The 16,373-nt window shown below is 34.3% G+C and overlaps 1 protein-coding gene across 4 annotated transcripts in view; it reads left to right on the forward strand.

The window, feature by feature from the left end:
* The window catches only part of LOC149780192 (cation-dependent mannose-6-phosphate receptor-like), a 28,215-nt gene that overhangs the window by 3,410 nt on the left and 8,432 nt on the right, over positions 1-16,373 (forward strand). For 3 of the 4 annotated variants that reach the window (XM_089936944.1, XM_089936947.1, XM_089936946.1), the window contains 2 exons: positions 1,954-2,085; positions 8,013-15,478. In XM_089936944.1, the coding sequence (XP_089793070.1) occupies positions 2,001-2,085; positions 8,013-8,176 (249 nt within the window). In that variant the 5' untranslated portion in view covers positions 1,954-2,000 and the 3' untranslated portion in view covers positions 8,177-15,478. Of the gene's footprint in view, positions 1-1,953; positions 2,086-8,012; positions 15,479-16,373 lie in introns of those variants that run through there. The other variant, XR_016415027.1, reaches the window with a different exon arrangement.

The raw sequence follows: 16,373 nt of genomic DNA on the forward strand, positions 1-16,373 counted from the left end.
ACTTGTTGTACAACCACTCCGGTGGCCTAGTGGTTAGAGCATCCGCCTCGGATGCGGGAGGTCGTGGGTTTGATCCCAGGCCGAGTCATTACCAAAGACTTACAAAAATGGTACAAACAGCTGCCTCGCTTGGTGCTCAGCATTATGAGGTTAGTGTTAGGACTGGTTGTCCCGGTGTCAGGATAATGTGTCTGGGTGGGACATCAGTGCTAGACGTCACTCCAAACTGTCACACTGCAGACATCGTAGCGATATGACTGAAAAACTGTTAAAGCTACGTTAAAAATTCAAATCACACACACACACACACACACACACTTTTTGTACATCCATCCTTCTATCCAGCCAAAACAACTTTGTTACATGTGTGTATTTAGGTCTGTTTCTCAAGCTTCATTGGTCTGCTTTAATAATTTTGTGTGTAAATGGAATAAGGTCAGTAGACCACCTTCTATAAAAAAGTGGGTCACTGGGACTTTTATTAAATTTTCCATCAAGGTTACTTTGGGCACACAAGCATGCCGTTTTGTTTGTAGATGGATCTAAGTGTCTTGGTATAGGTTAGCAAAGCTAAAGTAAAGTTTGAAAATAGATGAAATATTATTGTAAATGGACCATGCCAATATTCTCAATCCAGGACAATTGCTGGTACACACATGAAGGCACACATTTTACCCGTTTTCATAACAAAGGAGGCTTACCATGTCTTTTTATTTACATCATTTTTTTCTCTATGTGGACCAACAAATATAATGTTGCTTATCCATAATTTGGGTCACAGTAACCAGTACTTCATGCTTCTGTGACTAGTGAGTTCTGCCATCATGCAAAATGAGTTCTGCCATCATGCAGTTATTTGGTGTGTATTATTAGCCACTGAGTCAATAAACTTTGTTGGCATACAAATGTTAGTGAATGCAACACCATGCCATCAAATATTAATTACTGTGACCTGTATTTAATACTTAAATGGTTTCTGTTATATTTCGTATTTAGGTCATTGTCAAATGCACATTTGACAGCTGGGATGAACTTGATTTTACATTACTTTTTGCAGTGGTGGAAAACAATTTTTGGGGACTACAGGGACTGTCAAACAGTCCACATCAATGTAAAATTGTGTTTCTATTTTGAAAGTCAATGAATATATGTACCATAGTGTAGCGTGTCATCTTGTTGGTTGAATTGGTTTATTATTTGATTGGGGCTTGACAGCATATTAACACATGCAAAATTATATTGTGCTGAAGCATTTGGAGTAAACTACCTTTCCCAGAGACATCCTATGGCAGCTGGTCAGGTTTGGACTTGGTAGGATTCAAACCTGCAGACTCTTGGTCTCAAATCTAGCATGCTAGTCACTGGACCAATTCAACTCCCTTGTGTTCTGTGGAACCTTGTTTCTTCATTGTTTACCCTTGTGTTTCATGGAACCATGTTTCTTCATTGTGGTTACCTGTCTGTTCCAGACCAATCCAGTGGTCTAGTGGTTAGAGCATCTGCCTCGGATGCTGGAGGTCATGGGTTGTTTCCCTGGCCGAGTCATTCCAAAGACTTACAAAAATGGTACTAACAGCTGCCTTGCTTGGCGCTCAGCATTAAGAGGTTAGTGTTAGGACTGTTAGTACTGGTTGGCCTGTTGTCAGGATAATGTGACTGGGTGGGACATCATGCTAAATGTTTGCAGCATGATGTCCCAGTGCTAGACATCACTATAAACTGCCACACTGCAGATATCATAGCGATACGACTGAAAAATTGTTAAAGCTACGTTAAAAATCCAAATCACACACACGCACACCGGTCTGTTACATGGAACCTTACTTCTTTGTTATGTTTACCCTAATATTCCATGAAACTTAATTTATTATATTTAACCTTGTTATGGTAAATTTTCTTATTATTTCATTGTATGCTTGTTTCATGTATTCTTCCTAATTTTTTCCATTTCAGAGCAGATGTTCCATCCACATTCCTGATTTACTCTCTCCCACTGAAACATGGCTTCAGATGTTATGGGCATGAGTGTGGGTACTGTGTTGCTTGTCATTTTCTTCATCATACTGTTAACATACTGTGTTGTTGGTGAGTATATTGTACCATTCAGTTGTGATTTTTGTTGAACCACAGGGATTTTCTTTTACCCTTAGAGAGATTTCCTCACTCTGTGACATCTGTGAAACTGCATTTTCAGTCCTCCAGTATTTTGAAGCTGGACTTGAATAACAGGGCAATTTTAGGCAAGCAATTCTAGAGCAAGTTCAGGATGGAGCAGCAAGGTACACATGGCCATTAAGGTGTCTCTGAAAGTCATTGAGAAATAAACACCTCATTTTAAGGCCTTGAAAGTCATTGACTTTTCACCTAGGTCATTGAAAGTTTATGAATTTGAGAGAATTCGCTTAAAAATAAAATACGATAGAAAATGTACTGTAATTTATTTACTGTTATGTGAGCAGGGATCGTCCTGGGCTTCGCCAATGTCGCAAATTGCGATTTTTTTCCCTTATTGGCGACACAAATATCCCATCTGGCGATTTTTTTTGGCGACATACTTTTTGGTTATTTAATTTGTACATACAATCATGGATTTGGACTGGATAAATTAAAAGGAAGAACGAAAGGAAGCCACAAACTTGACTAAGCAATGCATTGGAATCAATCTGTTACACAAATGATCCTTTGTTCGTATTGACGACCCCATCTTTACAGTGCATTGTTACATCATAATCTGCTTATGCTGACATCTGGGCTGAGTACTGTATGCTGCGATAGTCAATCAAGCTACCGTACTATACCTACAACTGACCGACTTCTGAAGACGCGAATAGAACAGATACAATTAATTGTATGGCTAATCCTTCTGTGTGTTTTTTTGTGGTTTTTTTACATATACCAATACAATAGTTTCGCTGAACCTTTATAGAAAACTGATAACGTTTGAAGTACCCACTACGTATAAATACAAAGCAAATGGAAAAAATCTCAATCATAATTATATCTGTCGCCAGTGCAGCATTTTACTCATTGATCTTTTCCTTTTGCCATCAATTCCGTGTTATGGCTGCAGAGACTTAAACTCCACAACAAGAAATAGCACAAAAAAACAGTTTTGCATAATTAATAATAATTATTTATTTCTCAAAATACAGGAGTGAAAGAATCCCTAAATTGGGTGTGAATTTATGCTTATATATACGGTCCAATATTGCCAGGTGTTGACTCGTGTAAGTTTCATTCGCGGGAATGGAGATCCTATTTTACTTGTCGAGAAAATTTATACAGCATTCATTGATCATTCTTGGGATTTAGGAAGAAATTCACTACAAGTTTTGTGAAGCTAGCCATAAAGGGGTGGGGGTGGGGTGGGGCTGCTGAGAGACTACTGGTGTCACCTGTCAGCACTGTAGACTGTGAATGTGGATTCAGTAAGATGAACCTCATAAAAACTGACATCAGAAATAAGCTGTGCATCTCATCTCTCGAGAATTTAATGAGAATCAGCATGTACAGATGTGAAAAATTAGACTTTGAAACTGCATTCAACAAGTGGGCAGTCCTAAAATCGCGACAGATCTTCATGTAACACTTTGTAACATTTTGTTAACGCTTGTTGTAATTAAAGTATTAACTAACCCATCTTTTGTAATTTTCATTGCCTGTTACATTAATAGACTAAATTAGCACTTGGAAAAATGTACACTACTTGTTTTGGCGACACTTTTTGTAAATTGGCGACAAAATATTGAGGTTGGCGATTTTTTTGGCGACAGCTTTTTAAAAGCCAGGACCATCCCTGTGTGAGGATTGGAAATATACACCACTCCCTTGATAACTCATGCCCTGATAACCCGCAAACCCATTTATAATGCGAGGTCAGTCAAGATCCCATATTTGTTTTATATAGAAAGTACCACAGATTTGACCCCAATTTGTTGAACATGAAGAAAATCATGATCAAAATTGGTAATTTCAACCTTGATATATTGCTCATTTTATTGTTAAAAACAGATGATATGATCTAGAAATTTGAATCAACATTATGAAATGATCAAATTTTAATACCACAGAATGTCTTTTTTAAAATTTCTTTCCAAACAACATTCTTGGTTCAGCATAAATAATGGTATGTATTGAAATTTTGATCAAAGAAAATGTCACTAATACTTACTTGAGGCAGCACTATAATAAATAAATACCAATTAAATATGTTTTTTATCAAGCAGAATGCGTGTTTTAGTTACATCGTTTAGTTCAGTTTAAGTGTAAAGATCACAAATTCAATGTGCCCTGTTGTATTCAAATGTGAATTATGTCAATTTTCCATAATAGCTATGTCTACCAGAACCTAATTAAGTGTCGATGGTGTTTTGATACCTAATTTGCGTAAGTATTTTTGTATTGTTGCATTGAATTTTAAGCTGACCTTATTGTATTACCACGTTAGTTAGACTTTTGCATCGAATAAAGGGGGTGGAATAAATGAAAAGTTAAAAGGCATGCAAATCCAATCCAAGAGTTAGCAGCATGGTCGAGTGTCAGGTCAACTCATTTCAAGTGATCAATTGCAGACCTGCCAACCCTACTGAACAAATTGGGAGAATACCGATTTTTGGACTTATCTCCCGATTCCCCGATTTTTAAGAAAAAAATCCCAACTTTCAACTCCAAGAGAAGTAAAAAATCCATATTTTTTTAAATACAAAAACATCATTTTCCGTTTCCCTGTTCTGTATCTAGTTTTTCTTTGTCTGGGATGTTTTTTTAGTACTTTACCAGCTCCGGCTTGATTTTCGGTTTTCAAAGAGATTGTCTGAATAATAAATTAACTAAAGTATTAGAATTGGATATTGTGGGAGAATCATTGAACTAATATATAAATACAGGGATAATTTAGGAATATGGGATAGAGGGAAGAACACTTATGCTATATTAAATGATATGGCCTCCCAGGAGAAACAAGATAGAATTTTTCTATCCAAATCTAAACTGGCCGGGCCCTTTTGGAAAAATTTGGCAGGTATAGGATCGGCCTTCATACAGGGCAGGCTCTTCCTATAACTGCACGGTAAATGGCTGACAGATGAGGCTGCCTTCAAGAGGCATATTGTAAGTGTTATACCACATTGTAGATTATGGGCAATCATTTGAATTCAAAGGATCACTTAATACTCATAGAACCTAAAATAAATATAGAAAGACAGGAGTTAAAGAATACAATTTTAAATAAATACGGTATACTAGAAGATAAGCAATTTCTGTTTATAAATAATATTAATGACAGGAAGATTTATAATGAATTAATAAATTATATTAACTCCATAATGAAGATAGTAAGGGAAGACTTTAAAATCAAATAATATCCACCTTCAAAGCAATTTAAATAATAGTATACCATAACCCTTTACATCATGCAAGCGCCTTTGGACACCTCTACTTTATTCTCCTGCAAGCGCCTTTTGATGCTCTACCTTATTCACATATAAGCGCCTTTAGATGCCTGATGTAAACATAAGCCATTTTGAGGTGGTTTTCATAGTGCCACCTTAAGGGAAAACCCCCTATTAGATAGTACGTTCATTGCTGTGAATGACCATTATGTCAGATCACATGGTTGCTGTTTAAGATCTGGTTGAAATCTGCTATTTAAAGTAACTGGGTCATATTCTCCACTCTCAAAAATGGGGGCAGTGGATTTTGTTCAGTACTTACCTGAGTTTTCACAATTAGAACCACAACTATGAAAGCTTCAGTAATTTGAGTAAAGGCTCTGATATTGATGTAGGCAGAAATTAGTTTGTATAAATTATCAAATTCAGTTGTAGGGATGTAAATGCAGACAAAAATTTGTAAATTTAGATGAGAAATGGCAGCGACATTTGGTCTCATGGCTTCAGTGACTTGATGGTGAATGAGTTCCCCCTTGTGGACCCCCTTGCGTGCAAGTTATTGAGGGAGTTGTGTAGTTTGATTTTGAATCATCTGCTAGCCATTCTGCCATTATCGCTCCGGTGGCCTAGTGGTTAGAGCATCTGCCTCGGATGCGGGAGGTCGTGGGTTCGATCCCCGGCCGAATCATACCAAAGACTTACAAAAATGGTACTAACAGCTGCCTCACTTGGCGCTCAGCAATAAGAGGTTAGTGTTAGGACTGGTCAGCCTGGTGTCAGGATAATGTGACTGGGTGGAACATCATGCTACATGTCTGCGGCATGATGCCCCAGTGCTAGGCATCACTATAAACTGTCACACTGCAGACATCGTAGCAATATGACTGAAACATTGTTAAAGCTACGTTAAAAATCCATATCACACTTCTGCCATTATCAGAATCCATGGGAGGTAATCAGACATGTGCATGGTATCCCTTTCAGATGATGTACTTAATACATGCACACTCTTTCACTTCCACATGTTTCTGCCAAGCAAGAACAGTTCATTAGCAACAGAGTCCTTTTAACAAGTGATCATCTTGAAGTGCAGGAGTGCACACTCAGGAATAGTTCACTGCATGGCCAGGACTTCATTATGTGACTGAGAAAAGATGTGACTTTGAAGCGCAGAATGCTTTGCATTGCATAGTGTGCAAGAAAAATATAAATATTGCAGGGATGGACATGAAGTAGACATGCAAAAGGAAAGAAATAATTGGAACTAATGAAAACAAATGAGCATGTTGTTACTATGTCAGCTCTCACCGAGTCATTACAAACAACATAATTAATTCTTTGTCATTACTGTTGTTTTCATCAGTCAGTGTCAACTATGTCATTGGGTTCAACAAATTCAACAGCTGATAGCGAGGGCTACAGTTTCTGTGGCAGGTTTCAAGGAAAGCAATGATATGTTGAATGCTGAAATGTGGATGTCTGCAGCTTTCTCCAGGCAACAGACAAACTGACAGGTGAAACAAAAGAGAAAGGGACAATCACACTAATGTCACCAGATGAAATGAAAAAGAAAAAGATCATGTGAAAGCACTAGAGTTGTAGCTTTAGGACAAAGTGCAGCAGTGAAAGAGCAGTGTTTAATATTTGAGTCCAGTTACAATGATTTTATTTAAATGAATAAAATTGAAAATCTGAATACAAAGTATCACTAGCAAGAAATGTTTAGCAAGCAAATTATTGGCATATTAGAATTTCAGCTATTGAAAAGTTAGCTTGCTAGCATCAACTTTGAGTCCTAATACTGAATGATTTTGTGCAGTACAGTGAAACGATTGATAGTATCCTCTATAAATTTGTTTTAAGGCCCAATAAATATGCACCAGATACTATATTCCCATACTCTAAAAGATCTCAGTATACCCCTTATTTTATAAAATGGGTATGGTAATGAGTCCATTAAATTGCTTTAAATTTAATTTATCATTGCTGATGAATCTATTTCACATTATTTGAGTTCTTCATTAATGAGATGCAATTATAATGTGATTTCACATCATTAAATACTCTAATGGCAAGTTTTAGTGCACTTTCATGACAAAGCCTTTTTGGGACACCCCTTTGTTTAAGGCTCCCTTGAATAGCACTATAAAGAGGGAGCACTGTGCTAAGGTGTATTTTATCAAAACTGTACCATAATAGTGAAAAAAGTACAAAATTAATAGGGTGTTTTATAATTGCACAGTTCACAAATCATTTAATACAATCAAAATGAAATAGGTAGGTACCATAGAAGAACAATAGAAGAATTGTATGTGTAGGTAATCTAATTGGATCCAAGACCATAAGTACATCATCAGAAGGGCTGTGATATACAGAGATAGTTTTTAAAGAGGGAACACTATATTTTGGCAGAGGTCCATTATGGTGTCCTTATTTATTAATTGCTCATTGCAAATAAGCCAGATTAAGCTCTGAGGGAAATATTATCAAGACTATCAAAACATAGGTGTAAACCAGTAAGAATTATTCAACACATTCATGGTCATCATTTACTTATTAGTTTAATCAAATTAATATATTTGACAAATATGCTTTTAAAAGTTTGCTTTTTAATTTTAACAGGAGTACTGTTTAACAAGGCAGTAAATGGAGGGTGTGGTATGGAACTGATTCCAAATGCCATGTTTTGGATGTCTCTACCAGGTCATATTAAAGATGGCTGTTTGTTCTTCATTGGCCTCTTTTGTAGAAATAGAGCAGAGACTACAATATATAGACAGTTATGACAACAGCTGCATAACAACATTTTTACGTACTGATCATTGACACATCCACAGGTATATAATCAGTCTTAATTACATGGTATGGGAGCCAAAAAAACCAAAGAACTAACTTTGAGTTAGCTGTTTAATTTTTGACTCCATTTCTGGAATGTTTCTTGCATTTTCATTGGTCAAAGTGTGTCACATGGGACTGAAACTTTGTCAGTAGAAAAAATACCTGGCCTGCAGACATATCATTTCCTTGCAGGTCACTAATAAACCTTGTATGGAATGATACAAAGTTATTTGGGAACTTGCTAGGTGAGGTGCTTGTGCCAAGCCCAGGTAAATTTTCTGCAAACTTGGTATAATTTTACACTTAGTCACAAACCATGCAACCAGTATACTCCACTGAAAACTTTAATGATCTCGTTGCACATTTGTTTTAGAAATTTGCATGTTCAAGCATGGCCAAGTAACAATGAGGAACATCAAGGCAAAATAATGTCATTGATGATATTGTAACTCACTGACCTGATATCTTTCTTACTGCCCCTGTATGGTCACATGTCAGGTGCTCACATGATTCACTTTAGCCAATGAGAACACAAGAAATGAACCAGAAGTGGGGTAACTAATAATTCCTGAATCCTGACATTAGCATCTGAGCATCAATAGCACAACTTGTGTCAAACCTGCTGTAGTCATGATGTATGGTACAAAAACCATGTCTTAATTCAGTTAAACTTTTTCAGTTAAAAAGCTTGCCATCAAAATTAAATTTTTTGAGCCAATTTAAGATTTGTATTCAAGACTTTGAATGTGATACACACCATCTCCCTTTAATTATATACAAGCCAAATTTTTAGGTGTTCATGACATTTAATATCCTATTTAATGCTTAATGAGTGTAAAGACAGTAACGGGTATAAATTTGGTATGCAGTATTTTGGATTGGGATTATCTGGTGTAACAAAAGTTGCACAGCAACACAAGTTTGTTGCATGGCCAGTACATCAAAGGCTTTGACAGACACATTCTCTGAGTGACTGGATGGAGTTCTCCAAATCTATTAGGGACTGATCACTTAATTTTTAGGTAGTGTGCAGTGATGGCTGGGATGTTTTGGGGAAAAAATAGTCTTGCATTTACTTATAGCAGAAACAAAACTATTATATCCATTATATAAGTTGAAAAAATAAATTATCTTGAAATAAAAAGTATCTTGGCTTGAAAGAAAATCTCCCTCCCCATTAAATGGCCAACCCATTATATCAGTTGGTATTTGATTTATTTATCCATTAAACTGCCAAATAAACACCATGATAAAGTAAAATTTAAACAAGACTATTTTACAGATTGCCTTTGTTGGTCAATCAATGAAAATGTTGCAGGCTTAGTCCAGAATAGGTCTAGTTTGCAGACGACCACTAGAGGTGTCATAAACTAGCCATGTTTGGTCCTTATATTTTCCCAACTGTTAAAACTCTCTATTGGCACAAAACACAAGACAAAAAAAACCCATATAATTAAATGATTGCCTTGGGGCCTGTACTGTAGACCTCATGCCAGTCCTTTGCACCACATGGTTTGTGTTGTACTATACCAACACACTATCTTTTGAACCAAATTTGTGAAATATAAGCCTGATTTAAAAAAAAACATAACTTCTGTTAGAGTCCATGAAGACTTATTTGGGACTTGATTGAATCAAACTTTTTTTCACCATCCAGTTTTACTGGAAATGTATATTTGAAGGTAGTTAGTCGGCATGTTGTCAAACAATAATTATTTTTAAAACAGTGCAAGGGGGCCACAGGTGGTCAAATGGTCTAAGGCACTCACACTTACAGACTACTGACATCTTGCTTCTGTATCAGTGGGTTCAAGCCTTGGGCTCAGCTAATGTGGATATGTGAGCATGGCTGAAGCTTCCCATGGGTCAGTGGTTCTTCCTGGGGTTTTGCTTTCACCAAATATACTGACTGCCATATATAACCTATCATGTGCTGAAAAATGCTGTTACCCCAATAGCATCAACAACAAAACAGTGGAATAAAATACAGCTAATAGTTGTCTGAAATGAAAATGATTTTTATTCTTTTTAGTACTAACTTTGAGAGGACACGAGTTAATTGTGGCAATGAAACATTATCTGGAACATTTAGTGTTTCTTTTTTGTCACAACTTCTCACTGAATGTTTTAATATTTCACAAATACATAGATGCCATGTTTAATTTTCTCTTTGCATCAATGGCAGAAGATGAAATCCTGAAGAAATCACTAAAAGTTGATGTAGGGAAAATGGTTTTGAAAGTCAGCATTTTTCTTTTTTCAGCATAAAGTTTGGCAGCCTGTGTTAAAATTTACTTGCCCACCAATGCTTTTTGGTTGTCCAGGCTAGATAGGCTATGGAATTTCTCATTTCCTGTGTGTGCAATATATACATTACATGTATATTTTGCAAATTTTCAGGTTTAGAGTGAGCATTGTATGTATGAGAACATTATCATTCATCAAACATATGTGATAATTAATTTCAATGATTAAAAATACAATTTGCATTTTTTTAAAAATCTCCATTATCAGCAGATTGGCATTGATATTTATTATATCAAAGGCAGTCATATGCATTAGAACTGCATGTAAAAGTAGAGTCATTACCACCAGATACTAAAAACTGTAACAGTAGATGAATTACCACCACACACACACACACACATATATACATATATATATATCTTAAAAATTACATGGCTTTTAAAGTGTTGATATAAAGCAATTTGATATATCAGTACTATTGGTATATCAAATTGTGATCTGCCCATGGCACAATAATATGCATGCTGTTGGATCTATTCCTATAGATCAATGATGAATTTCCATTCATTAGTGAGGTATAAAAATAATGATAAAAGGTAATAATAATCCCCATTTTCTAAATAAAATTAACATGGTACACAATTTAATCTCAATCCCTTCTTTTTCCGTTTTCCCCTCCCCTCATGCACAATGGACAAATTATGCAGAAAGCTGGAGTGAGAGAAAAAGAAATTGGGCTGGAAAAAAAAAACATGAAACTTAAATTGCACCAAGTAACCTACAATATCATTCTTCATAACGGTATGTTTACACTTCCCTTGTGACCTATCAAAAGTGTTTATATTAATCAATGATACAAAGTTGCAATTGCCGGTTGACACAGTAGGTAAATGTCTTTTTATGGGGCACACATATGTAATGTATTTAAGGCTTTGTTGACTGTTGTTGTTTCTTAAACCATTATAAATTCCTAAAAATCGATTATTATTAATTAAATGTGAAAATATCCCAAGGCCGCCCCCCTCTCTTTCTCTCTCTCTCCCTTTGTTGACCATCATGTCAAGGACGAAAATCCATGAAAAGATGAGAATAGAGGATTTTCGCTTATATAATATCACAACGTCTCTGGACCTATGAAGAATGATGGTAAATGTTAAGTCAAACTAACCAGAGGAAGAGAGAGCGATTTATGGTTGGTAGTAATGTTAATTAAAGTAGAATAATGACTCAGATCAACTTTAAATATATTATAATATTTTAATTACCTCTTGTTGGTTCGTCGTGTCATTTAGATTCTACTCCACGCTAATTTCCTTGCATCTGTACGTCAATGCATTGATGAGGGTTCAGTATTCAAGAATCAATTTGTTTGTAGGCCTAGTGCTCTACATTCTTCATTAAAACCATCTTCATGTATAAATCATAAGTGTAACTTATATTGATTTAATCAATGTGAATAAAAATAGAAACTCAAAAATGAAAACAATCAACTTGTCAATATGAAAAGGCGATTGCGAATAAACACAAAAAGACAGAACTACATTTTGTAGTGGATACACTCTGCAGGGTTGTGAGTTCATTCACCCAGTTAATACACAATTGCCTCTCGTCAATCTAACTGTTCAAATGGCAAATATATGTAATTGTATATGATATAAATAAAATATATGTATAGTATGTATGCTGTATCAATGATATGCCACTCGTATACATTTTTTATTAAAGTAAACTCCGCAAGCCTCGTTTCCATTTAATGAAAAATTTATACATCTGGTGGTATATCATTGATACTAACAGTGTACATACTATATTATATATATATATATATATATATATATATATATATATATATATATATATATATATATATATATATATATATATATATATATGAAAAACAAAGATTATACATTAGTTGGAAATATATGGCAGTTCGTGTATGTTGTATTTTTAGTCCCTCCCCACATCTTCCTCTCTCTCATATATTTCTGGAAAATACAAGTGCCTTACCAATAATATGTTATTGCTGTATGTTTGATATTGGATGTACCATTATGTATTTTTTTTGTTAACAAGTTATAAAAATAAAATATTTTTCATTGATGTGATATAATTGCACAGATGTACACATATTTTATGGTTCATTGTTTTAAACAATGTGGATGATTCAGTATTGTTGTGTACATGGAAATATGTAACAGAAATTGAGTCTTAGTTAATTGCCACCTTTTTTGGGATCACTTCTTGTCTTATTTTCATATACACACATAAACACACACACACACACACACACACACACACACACACACATATATATATATATATATATATATATATATATATGTATAGACACACACACACTGTATATATTTGACAGAACCTGTATATATGATCAGATCTGTATACAATTATAATAAATGTTTTTATTGCTTACTGTATGTACACACACAAGTCAAGTCTAACTGCAAGCAACAAAGACCATGATCAGCTAATGTATAATCTGCTGGCAGATAAGGGTTTATGTTTGTCCTACTGATTACTGCACACAAACTGCATATGCCCAGATCTATTGGCACATTATGTGACAGCAAGGCTATGTCTATGCAGTTCGACTCGACCTATAAGCGAGTATAAACAGCTAATTGATATGCCTAAATTGTGTTCTCAACAAACCAAAGGATCAAAATGTTTTTGTTTGATTTGATTTTTTTATACTTTACCTTACTTGTGGTGACTACTAATTAGTCAAGATTTTGTTGATTAATACCAGTCAACCCTATACATTCTGGTATAAAGACTTTTACAAGTATCATTTTACTACTGAATATTGAATTGACTACAGTATTTAAAAGTAGTGACTAATGTTTAATGACCACACATACTAAAGATTTATAATTACATGTGACATTTTCTTCCTTTATTTTGGCTAAATTGGGTATTGATATAATACTATTCAAACTGCAGATTTCGGGTGTGCGTAATTGATTATGGTACAATTTAATAATCACTGCCTATATCATAAAATCATCTGAAAATTTGTTAAGAGGTTTTGTATGTTGAAAATGTTTTGTAAATATCATATTGCATCTGCTATGGTTTAATAAGATGTATTTTGTTTCTGTAGAATAACTTAAGGTTTTGACCAAGTATCATGACCAAACTTTGTTATTACTTTGTTGATTTTGGGCTCAACAGTTGCAGATCAAGATCAGAGTGATTATCAAAGAAGACAAATTATTTTTATACCATAACTTTAGTAGTTCAAGACCACATAGCTTGACTAATGTTACTGAAATAGAATACAATTTTCATTTCAGTGCCATTGAACTTTGATGATGGCATGTTTAAATGGGAAGAAAATAAGCTATTAATGTTGAGTAAAACAGTTTAGGATTTTGAACAAAATACATTTTTCACAAATCCCAAAATGCAAGTCATACATCTCAAAAACTGGTAACTAAATTTTCAACTGAGAATTAAGAGCAAGAAATTTAAGTCCCCAAAACAGGGACTCTCTTTACATAAATGTTTACTTTGAATCCTTTTTTATTTTTATCACATATACGTGTTTATCTAGTTTTGTATTGTTAAAAAAACTTTCTCTCTCTCTCTGTACACACACACACACACACACACACACATATTAATGTGTGTATACATAGTTGTATGTGTATAACTAGTCCAACATTTTCGAATATTGATATGCTCATGATTACAGCAATTTTTGTGTGAACATGATGGATATTAACATCCATTGTAGACATGGCAAATAAAATGAATTACATCATATGATGCAATGTACAGATCATTGTAAACCTTTTATATGTTTTTATCTTAAATTGATGGCATAATACATTTTTAATTAAGTACTTATAAATCTCTTTTGATAAATTCCCCATCCAAGTATATAAAATTTAATTTCAATTTTTTTTTCTATAGTAAAGATTTTTTTGCAACTCAGAAGCCCATGGTGGAATCCTGAAACTTTAAACAGTTTGCAAGGACTTCTTGGCTAATAATGATGGGTGAAATACCCTAATACCCATTCACAACTGCTTTTGTGACTAATAACGTGATGAGACCTTGTTTCATTTATCATATGTTATTGATACATCTGAAAATGGAGAATAGTTTCCATCATTTGTTCAGTGTTGTCATTTACAACTTTTCAAAACTTCCAAAACAGATGTGATCCAAATTTGACGGAAAGCATCCTGGCATAGTCTTTCAGATTTTATCAAATGACATCAATCCACCACCAAATATGGCAACTGCTGCAAAAAACAGATAACCCTTTAAAATGGCTTTGTCTCCAAAAGTTTACCAAATTTGACAAGTCTCCTGACATTAAGTCCTCCTAAATGTATACAAATGATGCTGATGTGCTTTCAGAGATAATCACAGTTGCTAAACATATAAAAACCATTATACCATGTTGAACAGAATTTTATCAAACTTGACAGAAAGCATCCTGTACATGCCAGTTTGTTTATCAAAGCAAGGGAAGCAACCTGTGATGAGACTGATTGAAAATCACAGGTCTGGGTTGCACAGAATACAAAATGTTTAAATTTTAGTGACAACAATTTCTGAATGCAGGATGCATAAATTAAAAATAAAACAAAGTTTTATAAGTTAGAAAAATATACACCATGGGGGCTAAAGTAAATAGTCATTAATTTACATATGATGAAAACTTAACATAGAATGATAACAATTAAATAACCTGATGATTTTTTTTGGAAAAGAGTGAAGTATGTGCAATCTTGCTGTATTGTGTCCTTTATCTTTGCACTCATTACATGACAAATACTTACTAAAGACCTTAAGGTGGTATTGCTATATTCAAGTACCTGACATTTTTGTTTTTATGTTATTTCATGTATATGCTTTACTTTTTGACATCTCAGTGCGATTAGTTAAAAATAATTTTAAATTCCACAAATTATTTTGGAATTTTATCTGGTATTTTTTTGCTTTTAATAAAAAAAATACAAAAATAATGATCCTAGTATGTCTTTCTTGTGAAACACTTCCAGATTTAATTTCAGCAAGCATGGAAACCCCCAGTCTTAGCTGATCCAAGCTGATTAATGGTGGGAATTTAACCCACACCTTTATAGTCATAAATCCAGTGTCTGAACCACTAAGTGAGCTGGAATAACCCTGTCAGGGATTTAACTATAGTCCAGGCAATGACTCCAGTGGCCTAATAAGTAATTACACACCCAGCAATCCATGATGACTGCATAAATTAACACCATGGGTGGGTAGTGAACAGTTCTTAAGTTGGGAACCTGGTGGCTAGTCCCCATGGAGTACTGAAAGTCACAGAGGCAAATGCTGGTTGCATGAATCATTTTTCCTTTCAAGAAATTGTATATTAGTTTCGGCAGTGTTTAGACAGCAAGAAATACATCTTATCAGTTGTTTTTTTGGTCAGAAAACATACTAAATGTTTTATTTGTGTGTTCAAAAACAGTTACATGAAAAATGCAAGCTTTGGCAACTAAACCCACATGATATTAGGTTATTCCTTTGGTCATACACTAAGTAATTACACTTTACATGTACATTAATGAATGAAAACTGACATTACTTGCAAGGTTTAATCTATTTTATCCAAATTCCCAAGAAAATACAAGTACATGTATATTAAGAAGCACAACTTCACCTGTGAATCAAAAAAATTTGCCATGTCTTATATTTCATATACATGTGTATATATAATATATATATATATATATATATATATATATATATATATATATATATATATATATATATATAAATAAAGAGAATTTATGATGCCAATATCAAAGAGACAAATGAGCAACTAGCTTTTCTTTCTACTCCATAGTTTTAATTTTCAATCGTAAACTAAAATGTCCATTACCT

The sequence above is a fragment of the Sinohyriopsis cumingii genome, chromosome 16, assembly GCF_028554795.1.
Source record: "Sinohyriopsis cumingii isolate HCF-2022 chromosome 16, ASM2855479v2, whole genome shotgun sequence".
In the NCBI taxonomy this organism is placed as follows: Eukaryota; Metazoa; Mollusca; class Bivalvia; order Unionida; family Unionidae; genus Sinohyriopsis; species Sinohyriopsis cumingii.